General features: G+C 41.8%; 1 protein-coding gene across 2 annotated transcripts in view; it reads right to left on the reverse strand.

The window, feature by feature from the left end:
- Positions 1-23,274, reverse strand: part of LOC136843650 (uncharacterized) — an 84,449-nt gene that overhangs the window by 29,605 nt on the left and 31,570 nt on the right. For both annotated transcript variants that reach the window (XM_067112194.1, XM_067112193.1), the window contains exon 4: positions 18,529-18,652. In XM_067112194.1, the coding sequence (XP_066968295.1) occupies positions 18,529-18,652 (124 nt within the window). The remainder of the gene's footprint in view (positions 1-18,528; positions 18,653-23,274) is intronic.

The raw sequence follows: 23,274 nt of genomic DNA on the forward strand, positions 1-23,274 counted from the left end.
TATAGACACGGTCAATGATGAGGTCGATGGTCTCATGGACAGGCCTATTGGTGAATAAGGACTCAACATCCAAGGAGGCGATGGTCCCTGGCCCGGGGGAATCTTGGATTTCTTCCAAAAATTCCGTAGAGGAGCGCAGGCTATATCTACTTGGTACATAGGGTATCAAGATTTGATTGAGGCATTTGGCCAGCTCATATGTAGGTGCTGGCATCTAACTGATGATAGGGCGGAGGGGATTTCCGGGCTTGTGAGTCTTAACATTGCCGTACAGGTATCCCAAGCTGTGGTCTCCGATGATTGGTGGGAGGTGTATTGCATCGGTTGCTGCTTTGACAGCGCTCATACTATCGTTAGCTTCTTTCTTATTGTTCTCTTTAGGGTTCATAGAGCGGTGCTCAAACTTTGTTTGGTCAGACAAGATTTCATCCAATTTGTGGTGGTACTCTGCAGTCTTGATTAGGACAAAGGCTGCTGTCTTGTCTGCGTGATGCACGGTGATATCTTCTTTTTTGTCGCAGCTCTTCGGCAGCTTCTTTCATTCAGCATCATCGAATTCAGCAGTAACGGCCAGCTCCCCTTCCTCGACGCCCTTATATGCAAGACTGAAAATGGCCTAAGAACCTTTGTTTGTACCAAGCAGACTAACTTAGGCCTTTGCCTGAATGGAGACAGTGAGTGCCCTGTGAGGTATAAGAACTTACACAACCATCAAGGCCAATGTGCAGAGGGCCCTTACTCACTGCTATACCTGGCAGGACACCCACCGAGAACTCAACCGTGTCTCCCAGATGCTCATTAACAATGGGTACTCCAACAAGCAAGTAAACAGAGAAGTACATGCAGCGCTGGATCGATGGTACGATGAGCGAGAGAGGCCGCAGCCCCATCCCCAGGAGAAAATCAAGCTGTACTACAAAGCAAGATTGCACCCACGATATCGAGAAGATGAAGATATCATGAGGAAAATCATTGCAGAAAATGTATTCCCCTCCAGAGCTGACACCAAGCTGGACCTCGTTGTCTACTGTCAAAATCGGCGCACGAGAGATTTAATCATGAAAAATAACCCAACCCCACCGACAAGAGATCCTTTGAAACAAACTAACGTGGTCTACCAGTTTAAATGCCCTGTCTGTGGATGTCCCAGCTCATACATTGGTATGACCACTATGAAATTGAAGAGGATTTCCTGTCATGCACAAGAAGGAGCGATAAAAGTCCATACTAGAAACTCATACCAGGATGCCATCTCCCGTGACAGAATGATCAAAAATACCATGATAATTGGGAGAGCCCTGACTCGTGACGTCTACGACTACTAGAGGCACTCCTCATCCAGCAAGAGAAACACTCTCTCAATACGACAAAGGAAGTGCTCTTCCTTCCTACAAATATAAGAAGGGCAATAATACCAAGACTTGCGACCGACCCCAGAACGAGCGATACCCCTGGCCTAGAAGCACCAAATCAGACAAACAATCCTGCCACCAATGGGAATAGACATAGGAGAACACCAGGCTGTGATGTCATGCGACGTCATGCACCGCCCAGTGACGCCACGTCCCAACCCCCCTGGTCAGCAAGACTGCAGCAACGTGACCTTCATGCCTGAAAAATTGGCTTGAAGAAAACTTTCACCAGCCAGTAGGAGACCAGCTCCCTGCCCCGGCCAATCAAAATTCAGCAAGAGACCTACCTCCTGCTGACCCCCAATTATATACTGTATTGAGTAGACACATCCATCAACATCAATCTACTCCTACCCTAAGCCATGATCATACCCAGTTCCAACGTGATCATGCCCAGTTGGAACTTGGAGAAACGTTGGCGAAATAACTGTATACTCTAAATGACAAATACTTACATTGTAGAAAACTCTACGGATTATGTCCTCCATATTTAAATGCACAGATATATGGAATTCCTGAATTTCCATCCTGAAGATGAATAACAACGGAACGTTACTTGCCTGATGGAGTAGCAGAAAAAAAGCAATAATTAGAAAAATAGAGAAGACTCTATACAAATTAACTGCAGCTGATGCAGCAATTTCATTTAATAATAATAATAATAATAATAATAATAATAATAATAATAATAATAATAATAATAATAATAATAATACTGTATTATTATTATGATGATGATAATGATGATTACTATTATGGTGTTGTTTAAGTAAACAATACTATTATGGAGTCAAGTTGGGCAATACATAGTACCTGGGGTAAGATTAGCTTTCAATAGTGAGTGTTGGAATGACAGCCTACAAGAGACCTCATCTTCACATATAAAACCTGGAGCTGGTTTTTTGAGATTTTTTGGGAAAAAAAGTGTCTCATATGCCATCAAATATAGTAATTTTCCTGATATATTACATGTATCAATACTTGTTATAGCCAAAATTCATACTTCCCTTTCTTTAATGACCACTGACTGTATTTGAGTGAATAAACCTATAAACAATCAGAAAATAAAAAACTATTCTATAAAATGTAATAATACTGTGACTGTAAAACTCTAACTGGCTCTCAAAAATACAAAATCAAATTTATGAATGCTCTATCCATAATTCAGCGCTATTCAGTACCAGATTCTGTAAGCTACGTTACTCAAAAGTGCTCTTGTTCATGGAACAATCACAATCTTGTCATAAACCATACTATGGCACAGTACAGTAAACCCCCCCGTATTCACAGTCCCATGATTCGCGGATTTCTCTGTGGAACATATTATTCACTGAAAATTCTCCCATTTGCGGTATTTTTCACTGAGAAATATTCACTAATTACTGTACTGTTATATCATTTTCATGACTAAATGCACTTTTTGTGATAAAACTATTAAAGTACTCAGGTATAATTTTTTGTGATAAAACTATTAAAATACTCCGGTATAAGCATTTTTAAAGGATTTTTTTCTTTTTGTGTCTGAACTATCAAAATAGGCAGTTCTAAGTGTATTTAGAAGGGTTGTATGTATTCACAGATTTTAGCTATTCGGGGGGGATGTGTGGTATGCATCCCCCGCGAATACAGGGGGTTCACTGTACTACACATTCCTAATATGTTATTTTCGTAATAAAATTGAGTTTCATATACACTTACCAAGTAATCACATAGCTATACTTTCCACTCGTGTGGCAGCTTAGATTTAAAACCAGCAGTAGTGCTCCAATCGTTTAGTGTAGGTCCCCAGTTCTGCCCACTAATGGTATCTTGAAACTTTCCATTGCTGAACATGATGAGGCCATTCAGAGTGCTAAACTGTGTTTCAGATGTTTGGGAAAAGGTCATTTCAAGGTTTGCCAATCAAAATGTATAATGCAAGGAAAACATAATGTTTATGCTGCACTGGCAATAAGACTGAAGTGTATAATAAGAATGATCCAAAATGTAAGTGGGTGCTATGTCTACTTGGATAATATTAATGAAAATGTACCTCATGTTGGGAATTGGCTCATTGTGAACCTAGCCTAAAGAACAGAGTGTTAACTCAATCACGCAGTGTGTTGCAGAATAAAGTTGTTAGCCCAAACGCCGGCAGCCTCTATTTACAGAAGTGTCCGTATGCCGTGGCGTTCAGAGTTAAGCGTAAGCGAAAAAAGTTTTTCAAAAATCATAGCACGCTAGCTTTAAGATTAAGAGTTCATTTTGGCTCGTTTTTGTCATTGCCTGAAGTTTATTATTGCAACCATCAAAAATGAAAAAATATGTTATCATATATAAATATTGGAATATATGACAGTGCGAAAAAATGTCAGTATATAATTGTATACAAATCGCGCTGTGAGCAAAACGGTTCAAAGCTAACTAGGTTATTTTTTTTTGTATTGTACACTAAGTGCGATGATTTTTGTTATATAACAAATTGTAAAATGATCACAGCAACATAGAAAATATTATCACAAAATGATGCATGAATTCGTAAACACTTGAGTTAAAAAGGATTTTGACAAAGGAAAAATCTATTCTGAGAAAGGTCCTATCACCCGTGAAATTTCTATTACATGCAATTTCTGTGTATAACCTTATAGATATACCAGAGAAAAAGAGCTTTCATGAAAGCTGGGGTTACTTACCCCCAGTCGGCGTCTTCTAGGAAGACGCCGGTATAGAGGGTGAGTGGAATACCACTGCCCGCGGAAACCTACTCAAAAGATCTCCTGTCAAAACCCCGAACAGCGCAGCGGTGAGCCGTTATGGCTCCCACACCAAACACTGGCCAGGACGGCGACACCAGCGCCACCTACCTCATTCCATGCTTTTAACCCCAGACTTGGCATGTGTGCAAGAGGAGGGGGAGAGTACTAGGTGATTCAGGGAGGATCACCGGGTGACCATGGGACCTTCCAGAAAAATAGATTTTTCCTTTGTCAAAATCCCTTTTCTGAGTCCAGTCCCGTGTCAGCCGGTGAAATCGTGATAGAGAATCATGCCAAGGCTGCAAGTACCAAGAAAAAGAAATGGGGGTAATCTGAAGAAAAAGGTAAAGGTTACCAAAAATAATTTTAATTAAGCAATCTCTTTCGTGAGCAAGAATACTAAGACTAAAGGCATATTAAATCTAAGGCACATCAAACAACTTAATACTATGAGGTGGGGAGGTCCCGACACAACGGAGAAGAGACTAAAAAATCTTAAAATTACTTGAGCAAAAGCGAAACATGAAAAGCGCCCAAAATAACTGTAAAAATATAACCTTTAATACTATACACATAAACTTATTCTAAACACGTGAAGAAAAAATCAATGAGCATTAATATATATATATCTGGGGTAATGGAACCAAATAAAACTGTCCAGTACCCCATAAGAAAAACAATCATGGCATATCAGATTACAATTTTTCCAATAACAGGTACAAGAAACATCAATATGAGGAGCCAGGCAGTGAGGTATAATCAACCAGGAGAATAAGCAGAAAGTAAATGAGGCAGGCGGGCGATGGGGAAAAGGAAAGGACAAGGATATGATTAATTAAGGTGGGAGATGACACTTCCCACAGCTAAGGTAGAAAATTTCCAGGGCTTGAGATTTTTAAATAGTGGCGTTTAAACACTAGGGGGAGGTGATTTCCAACCCGTGTATTTAGAAGTTCTGAGAAGTCATATTATGAAAGTAATTAATGGAAGTAGCAACTGCTCTAATATCATGAACCTTGGGAACTGAATCTGGGTTGGCTGTTTAATGAAAACAGGAATTTGTTGTCTTATAGCATTTATTGAAAGAGTACCACCTTTCTCCCTGATAAAAAGAGGACCCGACTTACACTGTGAGTTCTTAAAGGTAAGATTTAAGTGTATAAACGGACATAAGACTGGTCTTGAGGAAGGGCACCACCTTCCAAGGAGACCACCTGTCTTGTGGTCTTAGTTCTTAGCTAAAAATCTAGGGTCAGGGAAAGGAGGACATACTCCAGACGGAGAAGTTCACATAATTATCACCTCTAGTGAGAGCAGACAGCTCTGAGATTCTAGCACCTGAAGCCAAGCTAATCAAAAATAAGGTCTTCCTTAACAGATCCTGATAAGAGCAATGAAAGTTATCCATCTCTGATGCTATTTGAGGGACGTCATTGAGAAACCACGTAACAGACTGTGGGCGTGATACTGGTCAGACGAAGCGCATGCTCTGGGGATAGGGATGAAAGTAAGAATCTGCAAGGTCGGTTTTAGCCGTAAAGAAATACTTTCTTTAATGCTGATTTGATTGTGGTAATAGTGGCGAGCAAGGCCTTTCTCAAACAATGATCTAAAGAAGGAAACTCCTAAATTAGCTGTCATGACTTTGGTCAGATGCTTTTTAGGAAGGAGGCTAATTTTTTGGACTGCTGAGTCATACTGTCTAATAGTAGAATCTCTTTTATCTGATTCTAAAAACAGAGTGTTGTGGGTCAATGTTCGCCTCCTTTTGGGCTGTGAATTTTATAAAGTCCATGAAACTAGGGCATTCTAATTCTTGAGGCTGACACAGTCTTAGTTTGTACTGTCCTGCGTCCAGAATGGGCTTGGGAACTGGAGACTCCGCAATCCCAGTTCCTGAAGAAGAGGAACCAATTGCTCTTGCCAATAGGGGGCTACTAGGGCTAATTGACCTTTGAATGTCCTGAGTTTGTGTAAAACTTTCAGCATTAATTTATTGGAGGAAAAGATAAATCTTCTCCCAATTGTTCCAATCTGTCATTCAGGGCGTCTATGGCATACGCCTGAGGGTCCAGTTGGGGGCCACATAGGGGAGCTGAAGTTGCTCTCCGTTGCGAACAGATCCACTTGGAGCCCGAAATCCGGGCGGCAAATCCATTTTGAAAGATTCCCACGTCCCAGGACCCTCCGCCTCCAACGGAGTAGTCCTGGGACAGGGAATCTCCACCACGTTCCGCACCCGCTAGGGGGTGGTGGCTGACAGGTGCCAGCTGTGCTTTTGTGCGGCCGGGGAGAAGATAGCAACCATTACTTGGTTTTACTCGGCCTGATTTGGAGCCGCCTCTGTTGATGCAATGAACTACCACTCGCTCTCCAATGTACCAACCTGATATGAATCCGGTTGGGGCTGATTTTCTTCAAAGTTGAAAGACCGCCATAGCTTCCAGGTATTTATATGGAACTGCTGAAACATTGTGACCCACGTTCGTACTTTTTGTTTGGTGAATATCCCCCAGCCGCTAGGGAAGCGTCTGTGTGAACAACTAGTGCGGAGGGGAAATTGAAGGAACTGTATTGAACAGGCCCTGACCGAGGCCCAAGGACGCAATCTTGTCTTTAAGATTTGAGGAATGGAGAGACCTTGTCTCTGAGCTTGACATTGGCTCGACTCGCCACACTCTGTTTATGTCTTTTAATTTCGCTTAATAGCAGGTCTGTCACTGAGGCAAACTGAAGAGATCATGACCTTTCTTGGGACAGCGGGATGCTGATGGATTTTTGAGGAATCTCTTGGTGAGAGATGCTTATCTCTTTCCTCTTGAAGGCAGGAAGGGACCCAGGCGTGTGGACCACAGATCCACTGGAGACCCAACCACTGAAACCCGGGACTCCGAGTCAGACGGACTTCCTCTCTGTTCAGTTGAAAACCCAGCGACTCCAGGAAATTGATGACTATGGGCGTAGCTTTCTTGACACCGAACTGTTGGTGCCCAAATTATCCAATCGTCTAAATATGCTGCTAGGGATATCCTTGAGACCCGGAGTTACACTACCGCGGTCCGCCAGCTTTGTGAATATCCTGGCTTAATGTTCAGACCAAGGGCGGCGACCCGAAGGAGCAGGCTTGATTCTGAAGTCTGGAACCGAGAACTGAGAGAAGTTCCGCAATCGGGACGCGATAATGTTTGCCTGAAGATCGACATAGAGGTGGCGACGCTCACGGAAGTAGAGTCCGCACTCTTGAGCCACCGTAAGCATGCTGAATTTGTCGATTTTATGTAGAGATTTAGACGCTGACAGATCCAGGATCACTTTTTGCTGATCGGAGTCTTTGGGAACAGTGATAACCTGCCTTGAAACTTTTGTGGTGCCTTTTTACTTTTATTGCCCGCTTAGCGATATTCTGTCATGTAATCCTTTAGGATTGACGTGGGTGCAGGCTGGTGTGGAAACCTGGTTAGAGGAGGAGGGTCTTTGATCCAGCTCCATCCTAGTCCTTTGACACACGCTGTGTGCCCATGGTTTAGCATACCATTGTCCCTGAACCAAAACAGGCGACTCACCACCTGTGTTCTCTCAGTGGAGGGAGCGGTCTATTCCCCTACCACGCTCCAGGTCTTCCTTGGTGGTGTTGGGCTTCCTCTATGGGGCTTTGCCTCTTCCTCCCTTGCAGAACTTTATTACAAGGCCGTGTGAAAGTAACCACGGCCTTCGCATGGGGCTGTACGCCGTGAGGCCAGTTATAGGAGGGTGCAGCTGGTTGGACCAGCACATACTGTTGGGGGTGAGCCTTTGGAAGTAGAAGGTGTGCTACTGCCGAGACCGGGACGGCTTGACCACCGCCTGATGAAGCCTCTTATGCCTCTCAGCGTTTACCTCCTCTCGATTGGGGCCGGCTTGGGGGTCTTACGCTTAGGCCGAAACGCCCAGCGAGAACGAAGATTCTACCATTCGCAGCTGCCATAAATATTTCCGTGACCTCCTCTTCAGGAAGAGGTTAGTCCCCAGACAGCTTTTAATGCAGCTTAGCAGGCTCGTATGATAGTCGATCGTAAAGATGAACTTCCACATTCCAGTTCGGGCCATGATAAACTCAAATGTCAGACTGAAGCCTGCCAGCAAGGCGATTTTAGCCAAAACCTGAAAGAATGGTTCGTCCGAGCAGGAGACGGCAGTAGCTTCAGAAAAGGCACACGGAGTCACATGGACCGCTAACTAACCCGGGAGCATCAAACCCGCTTTCAAAGAGCTTCCGCAGCTTGGGAGCTGCTCACTAAAATTGCGTGAAGCGCAGGAAGGTCCAGCTCACAACGTGAAAGTGACGTGGGCCTCATCCAGAACTCATTACTTCCTGGGAATACCAGGAAGTAGGGTCTGTCTCCTTTTAGCTGTGGTAAGGATTACCATCAAAGCACGCCGGTCGTAGCCAGAGCGACTTTGTCCAAGCAAGGGGTGGGGAAGGTTGTCTCCAGGGCAAAACATAGCAAAGTTGCTTTGAAAAGGAGTCAACCAGATTGTCTGCCTGCCACCCGCCAGAGTGCGCAGAAGAGCCGACTGAGCTTGGTCCCTAGGGACGATGACAGTCTCCCTAGGGAACCTTGTCGTCACTGAATCCAAAGCTTCCTCCGTAAGCTCCTCACGGCCTGTAAGGGGGCAGGAGATCGGGGAAGAACTCCACTTTCTCCAACCGCCTCGCGTACAAGACCATCAAGTGTCAGTTTGCCATCATGTTGGATGGCCCGGAGTGCAAAACGCCAAGGGGTTACCGACATCGAACCGCGGAGGTCCGCAGTGTCGGGGATAACATACTGTGGTTGGCTGGGGGTGGTGAGCCATTCCGCCAGTATGTTATCATGACTGGCCAACTTTTCGAGATTTTGTTAAATCTGAATCCAAGTCCTCCGTGAAATGCTTTATACAGCTGATTAGCAAAGGCCTCATGCCGAGCAGGTTGGCGAGGAGGGCTTGATTTGCAGCCCTCTTACAGCGCTTTGCTGGGAGAACCAGACTTGCTCCGGGAGGTTACAGGCCCTGAAGCCTTAGCTTCGACGGGGAAGGGCGATGCCTTCTTGGAGGTCGAGGACTTGTAGCCCTTCGCCTCCATGAAGTTCAACTTCAACTTGGGGATAGCAGACGAGCTTCATCACCCAAGGAGGAAGACTTTACAAAACCTGCAAATGAAGAAATTGATGAAGCAGGGAGTCAAATAAAGGGGCCCGCCTCAACAACCTCACTTACCTCACCACTTACCACCTGGTCCTGCTCTCTACGTCATGGGTTCCAGATTGAGATCCATGGCGCTACGCCCCTCCGAGACCTCAGCGAGAGTGATATCCACTTGGGGTGGCTGGTCCCATCCCGATCTGCTGGATGATAGGGTGGCAAGGTCTTCAGCACTGCGCCGCCACCCGTGCTGGCTGGCAGAGCAAGTCCTCAACCTGGCGCCGAGGACGAGGGGCTCCGACGGAACGCTCCTACCAAACCCAGCCACCCAGGCTCGGAGGGACTCCAAGGCAGACTTTGAAGCTTCATCCGCCTGTGAGAAAGCCAACAATTAGCTAAGAACTAAAAACCATTCCGGGACTCATAAACAATATACCATATATAATAGAGGAGCATAAGGCAGAGTAATGTAAAGACTGTTACTTACCGACTCATCCTGGACAGTTGTGCAGAGAGCGAAGCAAACTCACAACATCAGGGTGCCAGACAACCAGGTCATCCAGTCGGACCGCACAACCAGCGTGGGTCCGCAAACCACGTGACCGTGAAGGTTGTTGGAGGGAGGCGTGCACCCAGGCCCTCACAGCGAACAGTCTGTAAACAGCACATGAACCTCCCCACTCTGCAAGCTAAAGCTGACGAGGCCTGAAATCCACTGCAACCGAATACTCCGCGGAGAAGAACTCCTAATCATAAACTGGGCCAATAAGCTCTAAATTACACAGAGTGGAAGGTAAGAATTTTCAGACCCCGAGTATTCGGGGATGAAGGAAAGAGAGATCAGGAACCAACCCAAGGGCTGCCAGTAAAATAACGGCATGGAGCCCCGGGTATAGGACCGACTCACTTATATAATGAATTATAAAAGATTCCTGTAGATAAACTTATCTAAAACAAAACAAAACAATAATAAGTGATGATAACTCAAGAGGACGGAAGGATCCGCCTTCCTCCAAATGAACAACCTTCCACCCTTACTTCCTCTGAGAAACAACAAGACAGGTAAAATGCTCTACAGATTCTAACATAGGCTGAAGCAATATGTTATCAGATCAGCGAACCCGACACGTGGGAGAAAGTAAACAACAAACCGCTAACCCCAATACAGCGATGCTAGGACGATATGGGAGGGAGCGACCAAATCCAAGGGAGAAGTCCCTGAACTCGAGAAAACGCCATCCAGCCACCTCGCATTGCAGAGCAAGGCTGGGAGAGGAGGAGGAGGGGGAAGGAGGGGGAGGAGTAGGCTACCAGGAAGGAACAGGAGACGGGGAGAAGCTCACCCGCTCAACTGCACCATACCTCCCAGACGATGAATCTTGGAAGGGTGGGAATGCTGGAAGCAACACAACCAAGCCCGACTTACCTAGGCGAAGGCTTCATTATGGTCCCTAACCTTAACATAGGCTAGGAAAAAGGGAGGGCAGAAGGGAGGAGGAAGCAACAGGGAGAGAAATTCGTGCTGAGAACCAACCAGGATCGAATGGCGGGGGCAAGGACTAGCCTAGAGGAAACACAACCCAAGAACTCGATTCCCAAAATGGAGGAAGAGGACTAAGGGGCTCACTCTGCCGATCTAAAACGATCCCGGAGGAAACCGCAACAAAACCCCTCAACCTGAACTCCTCACCCAGGGCAAGGGATGGATGCAAACAGCCTACTCCACAAAATAACCATCACTATAAAACTAAAATGTGTCAAGAGAGCGTAGCCTACCCCGGGAAGCGGTTAGATCTGAGGCTGCCGCCAGCACCGAGGTAAACAAACAACAAAATAATAATAAAAATAAACTACAAGAGAGAGCACCATCTTCAAGCAAAATAATTAGCCTAGTGAGACCAAAAATAACAGGAACCCAACCTGGAGGGGGAACCTAGACGGGCATCACTCTCACCAAGGCCCGTAGGCCAATGAAATAATTCATAGGGGGAGCCACCGCAAGGAACCACCAGGAAGGGGGACCAAAGGCAAATTTTATCTATAACCACGAGGAGACAACTCCAACTGAGAAGAACAGAAGGAGTCGCCTCGGGTCGACATGGCTGACAGGGGACGCCTGTGATGACATAATAAGATCTCAATATTTATGAAAATACGAGACCTTAACAGCCAAAATTCGGAACAAAACCCCACAAGAAGATGGTACTTAACTTGAAATGGTAAAGCTGCTCGACGCCATCTCAGAAAGCAGAAAATCCAAAATAATGGAGACGAGCACAAAAGAAACAGAGATTTCACGTTAGAAAAATGGAATGTGGTAGGTGGCGCTGGTGTCGGGCCCTGGCGGGTGTTTGTGTGGGAGTTGTAACGCTCACCGCGCTGTTCCGGGGTTTTGACAGGGAGAGATCTTTCGAGTAGGTTTCCGCGGGTAGTGGTATTCACTCACCCTCCTATACCGACGCCTTCCTAGAAGACGCCGACTGGGGGGGTAGTAACCCCAGCTTTCCTGAAAGCTCTTTTTCTCTGGTATATCTAGCAAGGTTATACCAGAAATTCGTTGTAATGGAATTTCACCGCTGACACGGACTGACCTCAGAAAAAAGTTTTTCTAAAATTCACCATAAATCGAAATATTGTGCTAGAGACTTTCCGTTTGTTGCAAAATGAAGGCCATTGATTGAATATTACTAGGCTGTAAGTGTTTTAGCTTACAATGCAGTTTTCGACCATTTCGGTCGAGTTAAAGTTGACTGAAGGTAGAATTTTTTCTATTTATCGTGATTTATATGAAAATATTTCAAAACTGATAAAAGCTACAACCATGAGTTATTTTTTGTTGTATTCTACATGATATTGCACACATTTTCATGTATAACACTTTATGTAAGGCCTAATATAAAACGGTGCAAAATTACGACAAAGTGACGAAAGAATTTAAGAGATTTTCGGCCGAGTTACCGCGCACGGACATAAGGAAAAAGTTTTTTTCAAAAATTCACCATAAATCGAAATATTGTGCTAGAGACTTACAATTTGTTGCAAAATGAAGGTAAATGATTGAATATTGCTAGAATGTAAGAGTTTCAACTTACAATTGCGTTTTTCGACCGTTTCAGTTGAGTCAAAGTTGACTGAAGGTTGAAATTTTGGCACTTATCGTGATTTATAAGAAAATATTTCAAAACTTATAAAAGCTACAACCATGGGTTGTTTTTTGTTGTATTTTACATGAAATTGCACACATTTTCATATATAAAACTTTATGCAAAAATTACGACAAAGTGACGAAAGAATTTCTGAGATGCGTCACTGATGCTCTGTAGTGCGAGAAGAAAGAACTTCGTGCATGCGCGGCTGGGTAATGTTTGTAAACAAAACAACAGCGTGATCCATGAACTCCCAGCATCCCTCAAGGAGCGTAATTTAAAATTTTTCGCAAACTAGGCCTATAAGTATTTTTCCGCGAATATTTAAAAACTTTTTAGTCGACGCATCAGACGCCCACCGCACCCGACAGACAATTTTAGTCGACGCATTGATACATCCAGTCGGCAAGCATGGGTTAAGGTGTTGGAAAAAAGGGTATATGTGAAGCTTACACTACTATTTGACACAGGGTCTGATAGGTCTTATGTTTCCAGTAAATTTGTAAAAGGGTAAGGCCTATGATAACTCTGAGTACATATCATTTTCTTCATTTGGAGGAGGTAAGGTTTCCAAGAGTAACCAATGTAATGTGTATGAGATGAGTTTAGTTGGTTATAAGGGTGAGAGTCATTCTTTAATGGCAGCAGAAATACCTGACATTTGCGCACCATTGTTCTGCCCTAGTGTTCCTGATGAGGAGGTGATGGCATTTTCCAAATTGCAATTAGCAGATGAATACATGGACAACCACCATGTAAATGTTGATACTTTGGTAGGCCTAGATGCCTATTGGAGATTAATGGTACCTAATAAAACTGTACAATCTAAAAATTTAGTAGCTCAGGAATCTGTGTTTGGGTGGGTTTTATCAGGGTCTTGTAATATTGCTCTGGACATAGTAAGTGTAACTTCCCAGCTTTTATGTATAAATAATGTATGAGTCTGATTTACATAAATTTTGGGATCTTGAATCTGTGGGAATCTCTTCAAAAGAAGCTGTATCCAATGAGTTTTCATCCAGTACTGTTTTACAGAAACTTTCTGATAATGTAAAGTTTACTGATGGTAGGTATGAAGTGTCTTTACCATGGAAATCTGATGTTGCTAAAGAGAGTTTGAAAAATAATGAAAAGCTAGCACGTAAGAGGTTGAAAATTTAAATTTGAAATTTGTTAAAATTCCTGGTTTAAGGGAAAGGGTATGATAAGGTTTTGAAGAATATGAAAAAGATGACATTATTGAGGAAGTGCCACATTCTGAGATTTCTAGTGTATATCCTGTCTATTACTTAATGCATCGCCCTGTTATCTGTGAGAGTAGTAATTCTACCAAGGTAAGATCTGTCTTTCATGCTTCAGCTGTAAGCTATAATGGTATTTCTTTGAATGACTGTTTGGAATGTGGACCTTCTCTCTCAATCCTGATCTTGTTGAAGGGTTGATATGATTTAGAAAATGGAAGGTAGCTTTAACAGCAGACATAACTAAAGCTTTCTTCTTCAAATCAAGGTGCAGAGGGAAGACCAAGATGTTCACAGGTTTTGTGGTAAAATAAGGGCATTGTCCGTGGTAATGAGGTTTGTTCTGCTTTCCTTTGGTAACAAGAGTAGCCCATTCTGTTGAATGCTACAATTAAACATCATTTAAAGTCATATCCTAATTCTGAAGTAGTTCATTTAATTGAATAGTAATCTGTATGTGGATGATTGCCGTCAGAGCCGACAGTATTACTGGAGCTGTAAAAATTTGATAAAGCCTGTAAAATTATGTCTGAAGCTGGTATGTCTGTATCTAAATGGAATTCAAATTGTAAGAGTTTTTCTTAATAGATAAATTTAATGAAAACCCTCATGACTGTTGTGGAAATAAATCTATAAAAATCCTGGGTATGCAGTGGGTTTCCATTCATGATTATTTTTCATTTAGTGAAGTAAATGTTGGGTCTCAGATGGGTGTGGTGTCCACTATGAGAAGTGTTCTCAGCCTAATAGCCAGATGTTTTGATCCTCTTGGACTTATTAACCCATTTGCAGGTTTACAAAATTCTTTTCAGGATGTATAGAGAATTGGACTTAAATGGGATGATGTTACCTTGAAGAGTTGCATTGTAAATTTCAAAGGTGGTTAAGGGGTTTTGAGAAACTTGCTCATGGAAGGTCTGTTATGTTACTTGAGGATGTTTCATGGACAGACCTAACAGGTTTAGAACCTCATTCCTTTGGGGATGCATCTGAAAAGGGATATGGTGCTTGTGTATATTTGTGAGTTCCTTTGCAGGTTGGTGCCTTTAAAGTTTCCCGTGTTATGAGCAGAGGTAAGGTAGCTCCTGTAAAGAAGGTCTCATTGCCTCGTTTGGAGTTGTTGGGGGCAATGCTTAGTGCCCGGCTTCTAGTTTCTGTCAAATCTGCCCTTCGTTTTAAGGAAGATGTAACTTCATATTGCTGGACAGACTCCATAGTTGCACTGTCCTGGATAAAAGGAGACCCTAGTAGATGGAAACCATTTGTAGCAAATCGAGTCATGGGAATTCAGAGCGTAACATCACCCGATTGTTGGTATCATTGCCTAGGAAAGGATAACCCTGCTGACCTCATTTCTACAGGGGTGTTTGCTGAACACCTCGTAGCTTCAGATCTTTGGTTAGTAGGTCCCCCATGGCTTCAAGAGTCTGAGTCTTTGTCTTTGCTTCAACCTGAACAGGTAAGGATTTCATTAAGGGATGAAAGTTCTGAGGAAAATGTAGTAGCTTGTATAACTGTGGATTCATTTTCCCAAGTATTTGAATTTTTAAGATGAAGTTTCAGAAAGCCCTTAATATGGTAACTTGGACATTAAGATTTATTAATAATTGCAAACCTCAATCTGTTAAATGCTCTGGTCCTTTACCATATTGTGAATTAACTAAAGCTAAGACTAAATTGTACCTTTGTGTTCAAAGGGAAGCATATCCATGAGAACTTGAATCTCTGATTCAGGGTAGACCACTTCACAGGGGGAGCCCTTTAGTTAAATTAGATCCTTTTTTGGATAATGATGGTTATTTGAGAATTAAAGGTCATTTAGAATATTCAGATCTGTTATGAAAGCAAACATCCTATTATTCTTCCTTCTACTCATGTAGTGAAGACTTTAGTTCATTTCCAACATGTTCTTCTGAAACATTCTGGCATTTCTACCCTTGTGTCCACATTGAGAAATGGTTATTGGATTGTGTGACTTCGAAGGATAGGCAAGACAGTGTGTAGAGAATGTGCAACTTGCTGCAGGTATGACTCCAAGGCTTGTAGTCAACCTGTAGCTCCTCTTCCTGAACTGAGAGTTAAATCAGCACCTCCCTTTTCTATAACTGGATTAGATTTTGCTGGACCATTGTTTTGTGTAGATTTGCCCTTCAAAAAATTCTATATTTTGCTTTTCACTTGTGCTGTCATTCGTTCTGTACACTTAGAACTCGCTGATTTCTCTCTATGCCAGATTGTCTCCTTGCCATCCGTGAGATTTGCCATACATGACGTGGTCTTCCTTCAATTTTTTTATTCTGATAATGCAAAGATATTTGTTGGAGTTTCTCAATTATTACAGCAACACTATGGCCCACTAGCTCCTCAGTGTAAATATATTGTAGCCCGTGCTCCTTGGTGGGGAGGTTGGTGGGAGCGTCTAGTTCGATCAGTTAAGTCTGCTCTGAAAGAGACGGTGGGTGTCAAATGCCTATCTAGATGTGAATTGGAAACTACTCTTCATGAGGCTGAAGCTTGCATTGAGACCTTTGACGTTTGTGGGTGAGGAGGTTGATACATCCAATCCATTGACCCCCTCACATTTTCTTATTGGCCGTACTGCGGGTGACCAGCCTGAAGTTGTTGAGGAGCATTCTTCTTGTGTATCTTCTAAAGATTTATGTATGAGAGAGACTGCCCGGCAAAGACAGTTGGATAAGTTTTGGGAAATATGGAGCTCTGATTACAGAAGAAATTTACCATGAGCCATTAAAGGTTTTGTATCTAAGTGTGATGTAAAGAAAGGTTCTGCGGTATTAGTCAAGGAAGATAATGTTCATAGGTTGCCCTGGCCACTTGGTGTTATTATAGAATTATATCCAGGTAAAGATGGTGTGATAAGAAGTGTTGATGTTAAAACTTCTAAAGGTATTATTAACAGACCAGTACAAAAACTGCATGATCTTGAGATTTCAAATGTTTTGGACACAGAAGCCAAAGATAGTGTACCTTGTATTGGTTCCAAGGTAAATGATGAATCTCTGCCTAAACCTGTTTCTAATAATTCTGATGTGAATGCAGAAGGTGTTTGATAAAAGCACCTGTGAAACTAATTTATAACCTGTGTATACGGTAAGAGTTTTCATAGGAGTAGCAGTGCACTCCTATGGTTGGGAGGATGTTGAATCTACATTTTTTATTGTTATTCAATGTTAACTTGTAATTTGTGCAGTATTATTTGGTATTAAAATTGTTTAACATTGTTCGTATTACGAGGTACTTATTTACCAAGATTGGTTTGTCTTTATGTATATGAATTAACGTCAGTAAACGTTGTTGATGGGAATGGCGTCTCTTAGTAACCTGCCTCAAATCCACCTTCGTTGTATTACAAAACCTTACCATGAGGCTCGAAGCAGTGGCCATTAAGAGGAGCGTACAGCGCCAAAGCTAGCAGGTGCTCCTGGGCGCTCGCCGCCAATTCTTGGCTGTCAAGAAAGTCTATTTATCCAACTCCCATCACCGCCAAACTAAGTAAATTCTCCCCTTACTACATTCTGCCCTTACACTTTTTCAGTTCCCTGCAAAGGAAAGTGTAAAAAAAAATTTCAAATTCAATTCTTTACCGACAATTGTTATTAAGTACACAAAGTACCATCACACAAAACACATCTCAATTCCTTATCAAACACTGAGACTTGCCAATATGTGTTCGCCACCAAAAACATCGGTTCAGTAGCAAACACGATATTTCTGTTATGATACGCTACTCGGTAAAGGAGAGTTAATCAATTAATTGCAAAATCGTTGTAGCAAAATATGATAAACTTGAATCAGATCTTAATAACAAAACAATAAAATACTGATCCTGAAAGCTGTAGGCTTGAAGGCTACTCGACATCAGTGATAACATTTCACCGAAATCCAGTTATCTAACCGGCGAATAATAAAAAAGCATACACCTGATGTTTACACCGAGCACAGCAGAAAGAGAATGAGGTTGTCTGCTAAGTCGTTCCTAGTATACCCGTTAATGGGCAGGACTGGTCACCTACACTAAACCATCAGAGCACTACCATGGATTTTAAAATTTAAGCTGCGGAAAGAGTGGAAAGTATAGCTCTGTAATTACTTGGTAAGTTACTTATATGAAATAAAAAAGTAATGAGGTAAAATCTATGGTCAGTAGCTATAAACTACCCAGTGGGCATGTAAATTGTTAATCCAGCCCATTCTGAGCTAGCACATTGTATGCTTACTGCTGAAATTACTAACTGAACATCTTGACTACTTTAGCAATTAAGATATTCAAAACACCAAGACATCAGTCAGTAGCTGTAATCTTAACTTTAAATTTCCCCAAAATACTGTGTCAAATAATAGCTGGCATTTATAAAGCTATATCATTCAGACCTCTCTATAAAAACGATAAAATACAGTATTAAACAACACTGAAAGACAAACTAGTGCAACAAATGAAAACTTTACATACTTGCTTACCTCTTCCAAGCTAGCTTATTGCTTTTATTATACTAGATAATTTAGGAAAGTTTAAAATATCACATAACAGGTACTTCAAAATCAAATAAGCAATTTTGGAATAATAGGATGCTTTTCATTAAAAAGTACTTTTTTTTTATCTACAATGTGCTTTACAGCATTAAATGTGAATATCTGCAATTCTTATTTACTGCAATATACATATCCCTACATAAGTATATACCATTTTGCTTTTTTAAAACTCTTGCTTCTAATTCATCATTTGTCAGTTTGATTAGGAAAGCCAAGAAAATTTTATGAGTCTGGAAAATTAATAACTAAATTTAAAGAAATACTGCATAAATAAACTGACCTTTCTTCTGACCAATTGTGCTCCCTGGTGTAGGACGATCTCGAGTAATTTTGCTAAAGTCCATTTTGCCACTTGTTTTCTCATTAGCATAAGAAATTCTTGCAGAACCAGGGGGAGTAGATACCTAAACAATGAAAAATTGTTATTATTAATTTTCTGAATAATAATAAAGCAGACTGAAACATAAGCAGCTTGTGGAATACTACATAACATTGCAAATTATAAACATATCTGATAACTAAACTCATTTGGACGCACATCCTGGGAAATATTCAGGAATGCTTTTGCAGAATTTTGGCTCAGAGCTACTATCTTTACACTTGAATAATAAGCAATAATTAAACTTTTGGATAAATAGAAAGAAATTTCCTGATCTAGCTGCACTTGAACTCTACTGAAGGTATATGATAAAAAATGTACAACAAACCAAATATTTTTTTATGATGGAAGGAGGGTACAGTATTTTATTTACATGGTTGATGATGTACTAGGAATTTTTATTTCCCCACATCTCTGAACCTGTTATATGTTATTTACGTGAATAAGGGAACATAACTCCCTTGGAGAATGGAGTTATAAAAAAATAAACTTTCATAATAAAATTTATTATTTGGATACTTCCCTACTGTTAAAGATAGCTTTTATCTCTGTGCCAATAGGCGAGTCGGCATTCAAACAAAAGATCGAATGGCTGCCCGGATAGCTGTCTAGTACACCTGTTCTCCACCAGGTGTGTTTCGAATGTTTTAGCTCTTGTCAGAGTTCTCCTTGACAGCCTACTAAATTGTGGGGATGCGGTGAGTGTTTGCTTGTGCTGCTGACATCCAAATAGTAAATTTGTATGAATTTATATTATTTAGAATGAACCTTACCTACTGTTAGAATGTTTGATTCCACATTTGAGAAAGGGACAGTGAGCTGGGTGTAGCTAGACAAAATCCTCAGCCTAATTGAGCTAAAGGTTTCTTGTATGAGCCAAGCTATACCTGATCTGGAGATCTGTCTGGATCCACTGCGCGAAAGTGGATTCCATTCAGGAGCAAGGCTCTCATATGCGCTGCAATGAGCTATGCTGCAGAAAACTGCTTCAATTCAGCCAGAAGATGAAGCAAGCTTGGCAAGAGGGACCCCTGTGCCTGGGTCCAAAAGCCCTAAAAAATGACAGTCACCACAAATACAGTAAACACCTTTATGATACAAAGGTACAGTATGTTCCTATACAATATATATGTACCTCCATGCTCCCCAAAATATTAAACCTGGGATTTAAAACAGAGCCTAAAAGATTATTCTTTCTTCGGTTCAGGAAAAGAGTTTACCCGCTACTAGTAGCAGACTAAAGGCTTAACTATTTTCAAACACGATTCTGCATACTTAAGGTAGTGAGCGGCCAAAACCAAATTGCACTTCTACTGAGCCGCATTAACCCCATCCTCAAGTGACAAATTTTCATAAAACTAAATGAAGCTGCAACAGCTCTCACATCATGAATGTTTACCTTCAATACAGGTAAAGGGTATGTAGCTAGTTCTCGTGCACTAGCCTAACCAAATGTGTCACAGAGAACCTCGTGTTCTTTAATAAAGACGTTCTAAGTTTCTAAAACCACAAAACAAACAGTTAACTTTGCCTAAGGTTAACTTTTAAGGCTTTCTAAAAACAATAAGTTAAATTTGCCTATGACAGACATTCTAGGTTTTCTAAACCACAGAACAAAAGGTTAGCGTTGCCTCTTCCTGGCATAACCTTTGACCAAGATGTTCTAGGTTTCTAAAATCAGAAAAACAAAAGGTTAACTGCCTCTTCCAGGCTTAACCTATATAAGCAAGTTTTAATTGCCCCAACAGGACAGAGAAGTGTTTCCTTTTCTTCCCCACCAGAGAGATTATATTGGAATTCTTACAGCTCTTGGGAAAACTTAGCCTTAACATCATTCTCAGCTTTAGGGCAAAAAGATAAAATAGTATTCTTTTTACAACAGCCTTAAGGAGAGTGTTTGCAATTTATCTAAATCTACTCTTTCAACTGTCGATAGTGTTAAATAAAAGAGAGTTAGATGGTAAATAATCCAATGGAACTCATTCCACAAACTCAAAAGAATCTGCAGATAAAACTTTGACCTGCATCTAAATTCCAGAGAGAGACTAATACTGAGTTGTAGAGGTTTCAGTCTCAGCTAGTCCCCATATAGCAGAGGCTGATCTTCAGCCAGATCTAATAGCAAGATCTTAATGCCGAGGAAAGCGTGGAAGCGATAAACCTTAGTAAACAGCAAGAAGCTGCACCATCTGGAAAGCAGGGAACTTTGTTGTCAACACCAGAGTCACAGGTGCTGAAAATTCCTCTGAAGGCAAACACCTGGTGTGCAAATCACTGTGACACAAGGCATGGTTGTTTCACACTTCAGGGCCAGACCTGCAGTACCTGCAATTACCCATACTGGGAGGGGCAAGTCAAGCACATCTCTCCAGGCTAGAAGTGGCAGGATGCAGAGGATTGATGGAGTGCACAGAATTTGCATGGTTTGAGTGGAGTCTCCTTATGGTTTTGGTCGATCTTCCCTTATGAGAACAAGGCCATCTGCAGAGAGCTGAAAGTTTAGAAAATCATTTGCTCTGAGGCTACTAGGGCTCTACAGAGTCACTGAGCAATTCTTGGACTTGAAATTTGTTCACTACTTCCTAAAGAGTAGATAAAGGGGAAGGCATGAGTCCGAGTCAGGCCAAACTCAAAAGCACATCCACTGCTCAAGCCTGAGGGCCCCTAAAAGTAGTAGTAGAACAGTTATTCCTGTTCATCCACACACTAATAAGTCCACATTTGAGCACTCATCAGCAACTGTCGAACTTGCAGATATAATGAGCATTCTGTAGGAAGTTTTGTTCTTCTGAACCCTCAATCACCAACAACATTGTTCTTCCATAGAATGAACTATCAAAACCAATATCATGTTGTTCATTTCACTAAAAGCAATCTTTCCACTATGACTTAGTTTCTGACCAGGGACAAACCTACTAGGAATCTTCGATGGTCTTTCCACCACCCTGACATCTTGTAAGCTTTACCAGGTGTAGTGTTTGACCATTTTATGGTGTACAGAAAGTCAGTGTAATGATACTTGGCAGCCTGAATCTTTGTTTTGCGTTACAAGACAGAGGGGAAAAACCACAACCTGGACATAGGTTTAAGAATAAAATAACCAAGTCTTAGTTTCAGTGTCCCCCCTACAGAACCTGGCAACAATACTAGTCTGATTTACTTAATGAATGCTAGATGTATGTTGTAATCATGCTGAGACTGTAATGCAATTGTGCCTGATTATTCTGACAAATTCTTCAGTGAGGCTGTGTAAACAGAGAAAAGTGCCTGCATACGTCTTCCTTGAGGGCTAAAATTCTTCTATAGCAAGTGATGCCTATTCGTCTTACAGACACCTGCCCAAGTATCACCACAGAGAAGAATGTACTGTGAGCTAGGGGAAGTTTACTGAAAATCATAATGCAAAGAGACTGAGCCACGTGTGAAGCAACATATCCTTGGCCTTTGGAATATTGCCGACAGAGTTGGCCAACTTGAACTAGCTGCCTCAGTAGAAAAGAATTTTTGCTCCTAAAGTCGACACTTTGCCTACGGGCAACATTCCTGTAAACACTTATAGAGCACTGTACAAAGCCGAAACAATGCGCCTTTGAACAGCAATACCTTCTCTGCAAAACGCTCTTGAAGGAACTTGCTTGGCTGAGGATGTACTGGTATGAGAAAGTGACTCCTATATGTCCACGAAACATCCAATCGTTCTTTTTGAAAGTCAGTAAAACCATGCTGGAAAAACCAAAAAAGCATGGGGACAGACACAAAGTTATTCAGTCTCAATATGTATCAACACTGGGTGCCAATCTCTGGTTGTTTACGGAACTAGGAAAAAGTCAGAGGCAAAATCCCTGTAACCTGCTAACACCTGCTCATTTCATTCTCTAATTTAACCTCCTACTAAGAATGAGTTACTTCTGCTGAGACATCACAAAGGAACAGCTATAGGAGACTAAACCACTGGAGGAAACCTAAAGGAATCTTAACTCCTCCAGTGCCTCCACCCATAAGAGGTTCTGCTTCTAAGTCTCTTCAAGCATGCCAGAAGGCCTGCAATTGGCCATCTACCATAACCTGAGAGTTGAATGGTTCCCAAAAGGTATAAATAAGATCTTGTACCAATATATCTGCACCCCTTATTACCTTAGACAGTCAGACTTTAGAGGCGACTACAGAAGAAACCAAACAGCTGCCATATCCTGTGAAGCATAGCCTTACTACAGATAGAACAAGTGTTCTCACTTCTTCCAAACTGAGTGGCATAAACTGTAGAACATTACGCTGCAATCGTCAGAAATGGGTTTAACTGCATGTTAAAACTAACACTCTTCCTATACTGCTGCTGGTTAAAAACCTTGAAGGTGTGCCTCAACCTCTCTAAGCTGACACAGACAAGACAATTATACAGCACTGAGCAAAATTTTCAGTAGAAGATAAAACACTTCAACAATTTAAACAGAGACCTGGACAACAAACACCATTTCAGCATGTCAAACCACTTGTCAGTCTCAAGTTCATCTTTCAAAGGAACAAGATAAAAGAAACCGAATTGATGACCAAAGATGGTTTATGGGCCAAATAAGCACCTGTATCATAAGAGGCAGTTCTCTGTAACTTTAAAAATACCAGAGACAAGTGTTGGCAAACTTAAAAGAG

Source organism: Macrobrachium rosenbergii, chromosome 12 (genome assembly GCF_040412425.1).
Source record: "Macrobrachium rosenbergii isolate ZJJX-2024 chromosome 12, ASM4041242v1, whole genome shotgun sequence".
In the NCBI taxonomy this organism is placed as follows: domain Eukaryota; kingdom Metazoa; phylum Arthropoda; class Malacostraca; order Decapoda; family Palaemonidae; genus Macrobrachium; species Macrobrachium rosenbergii.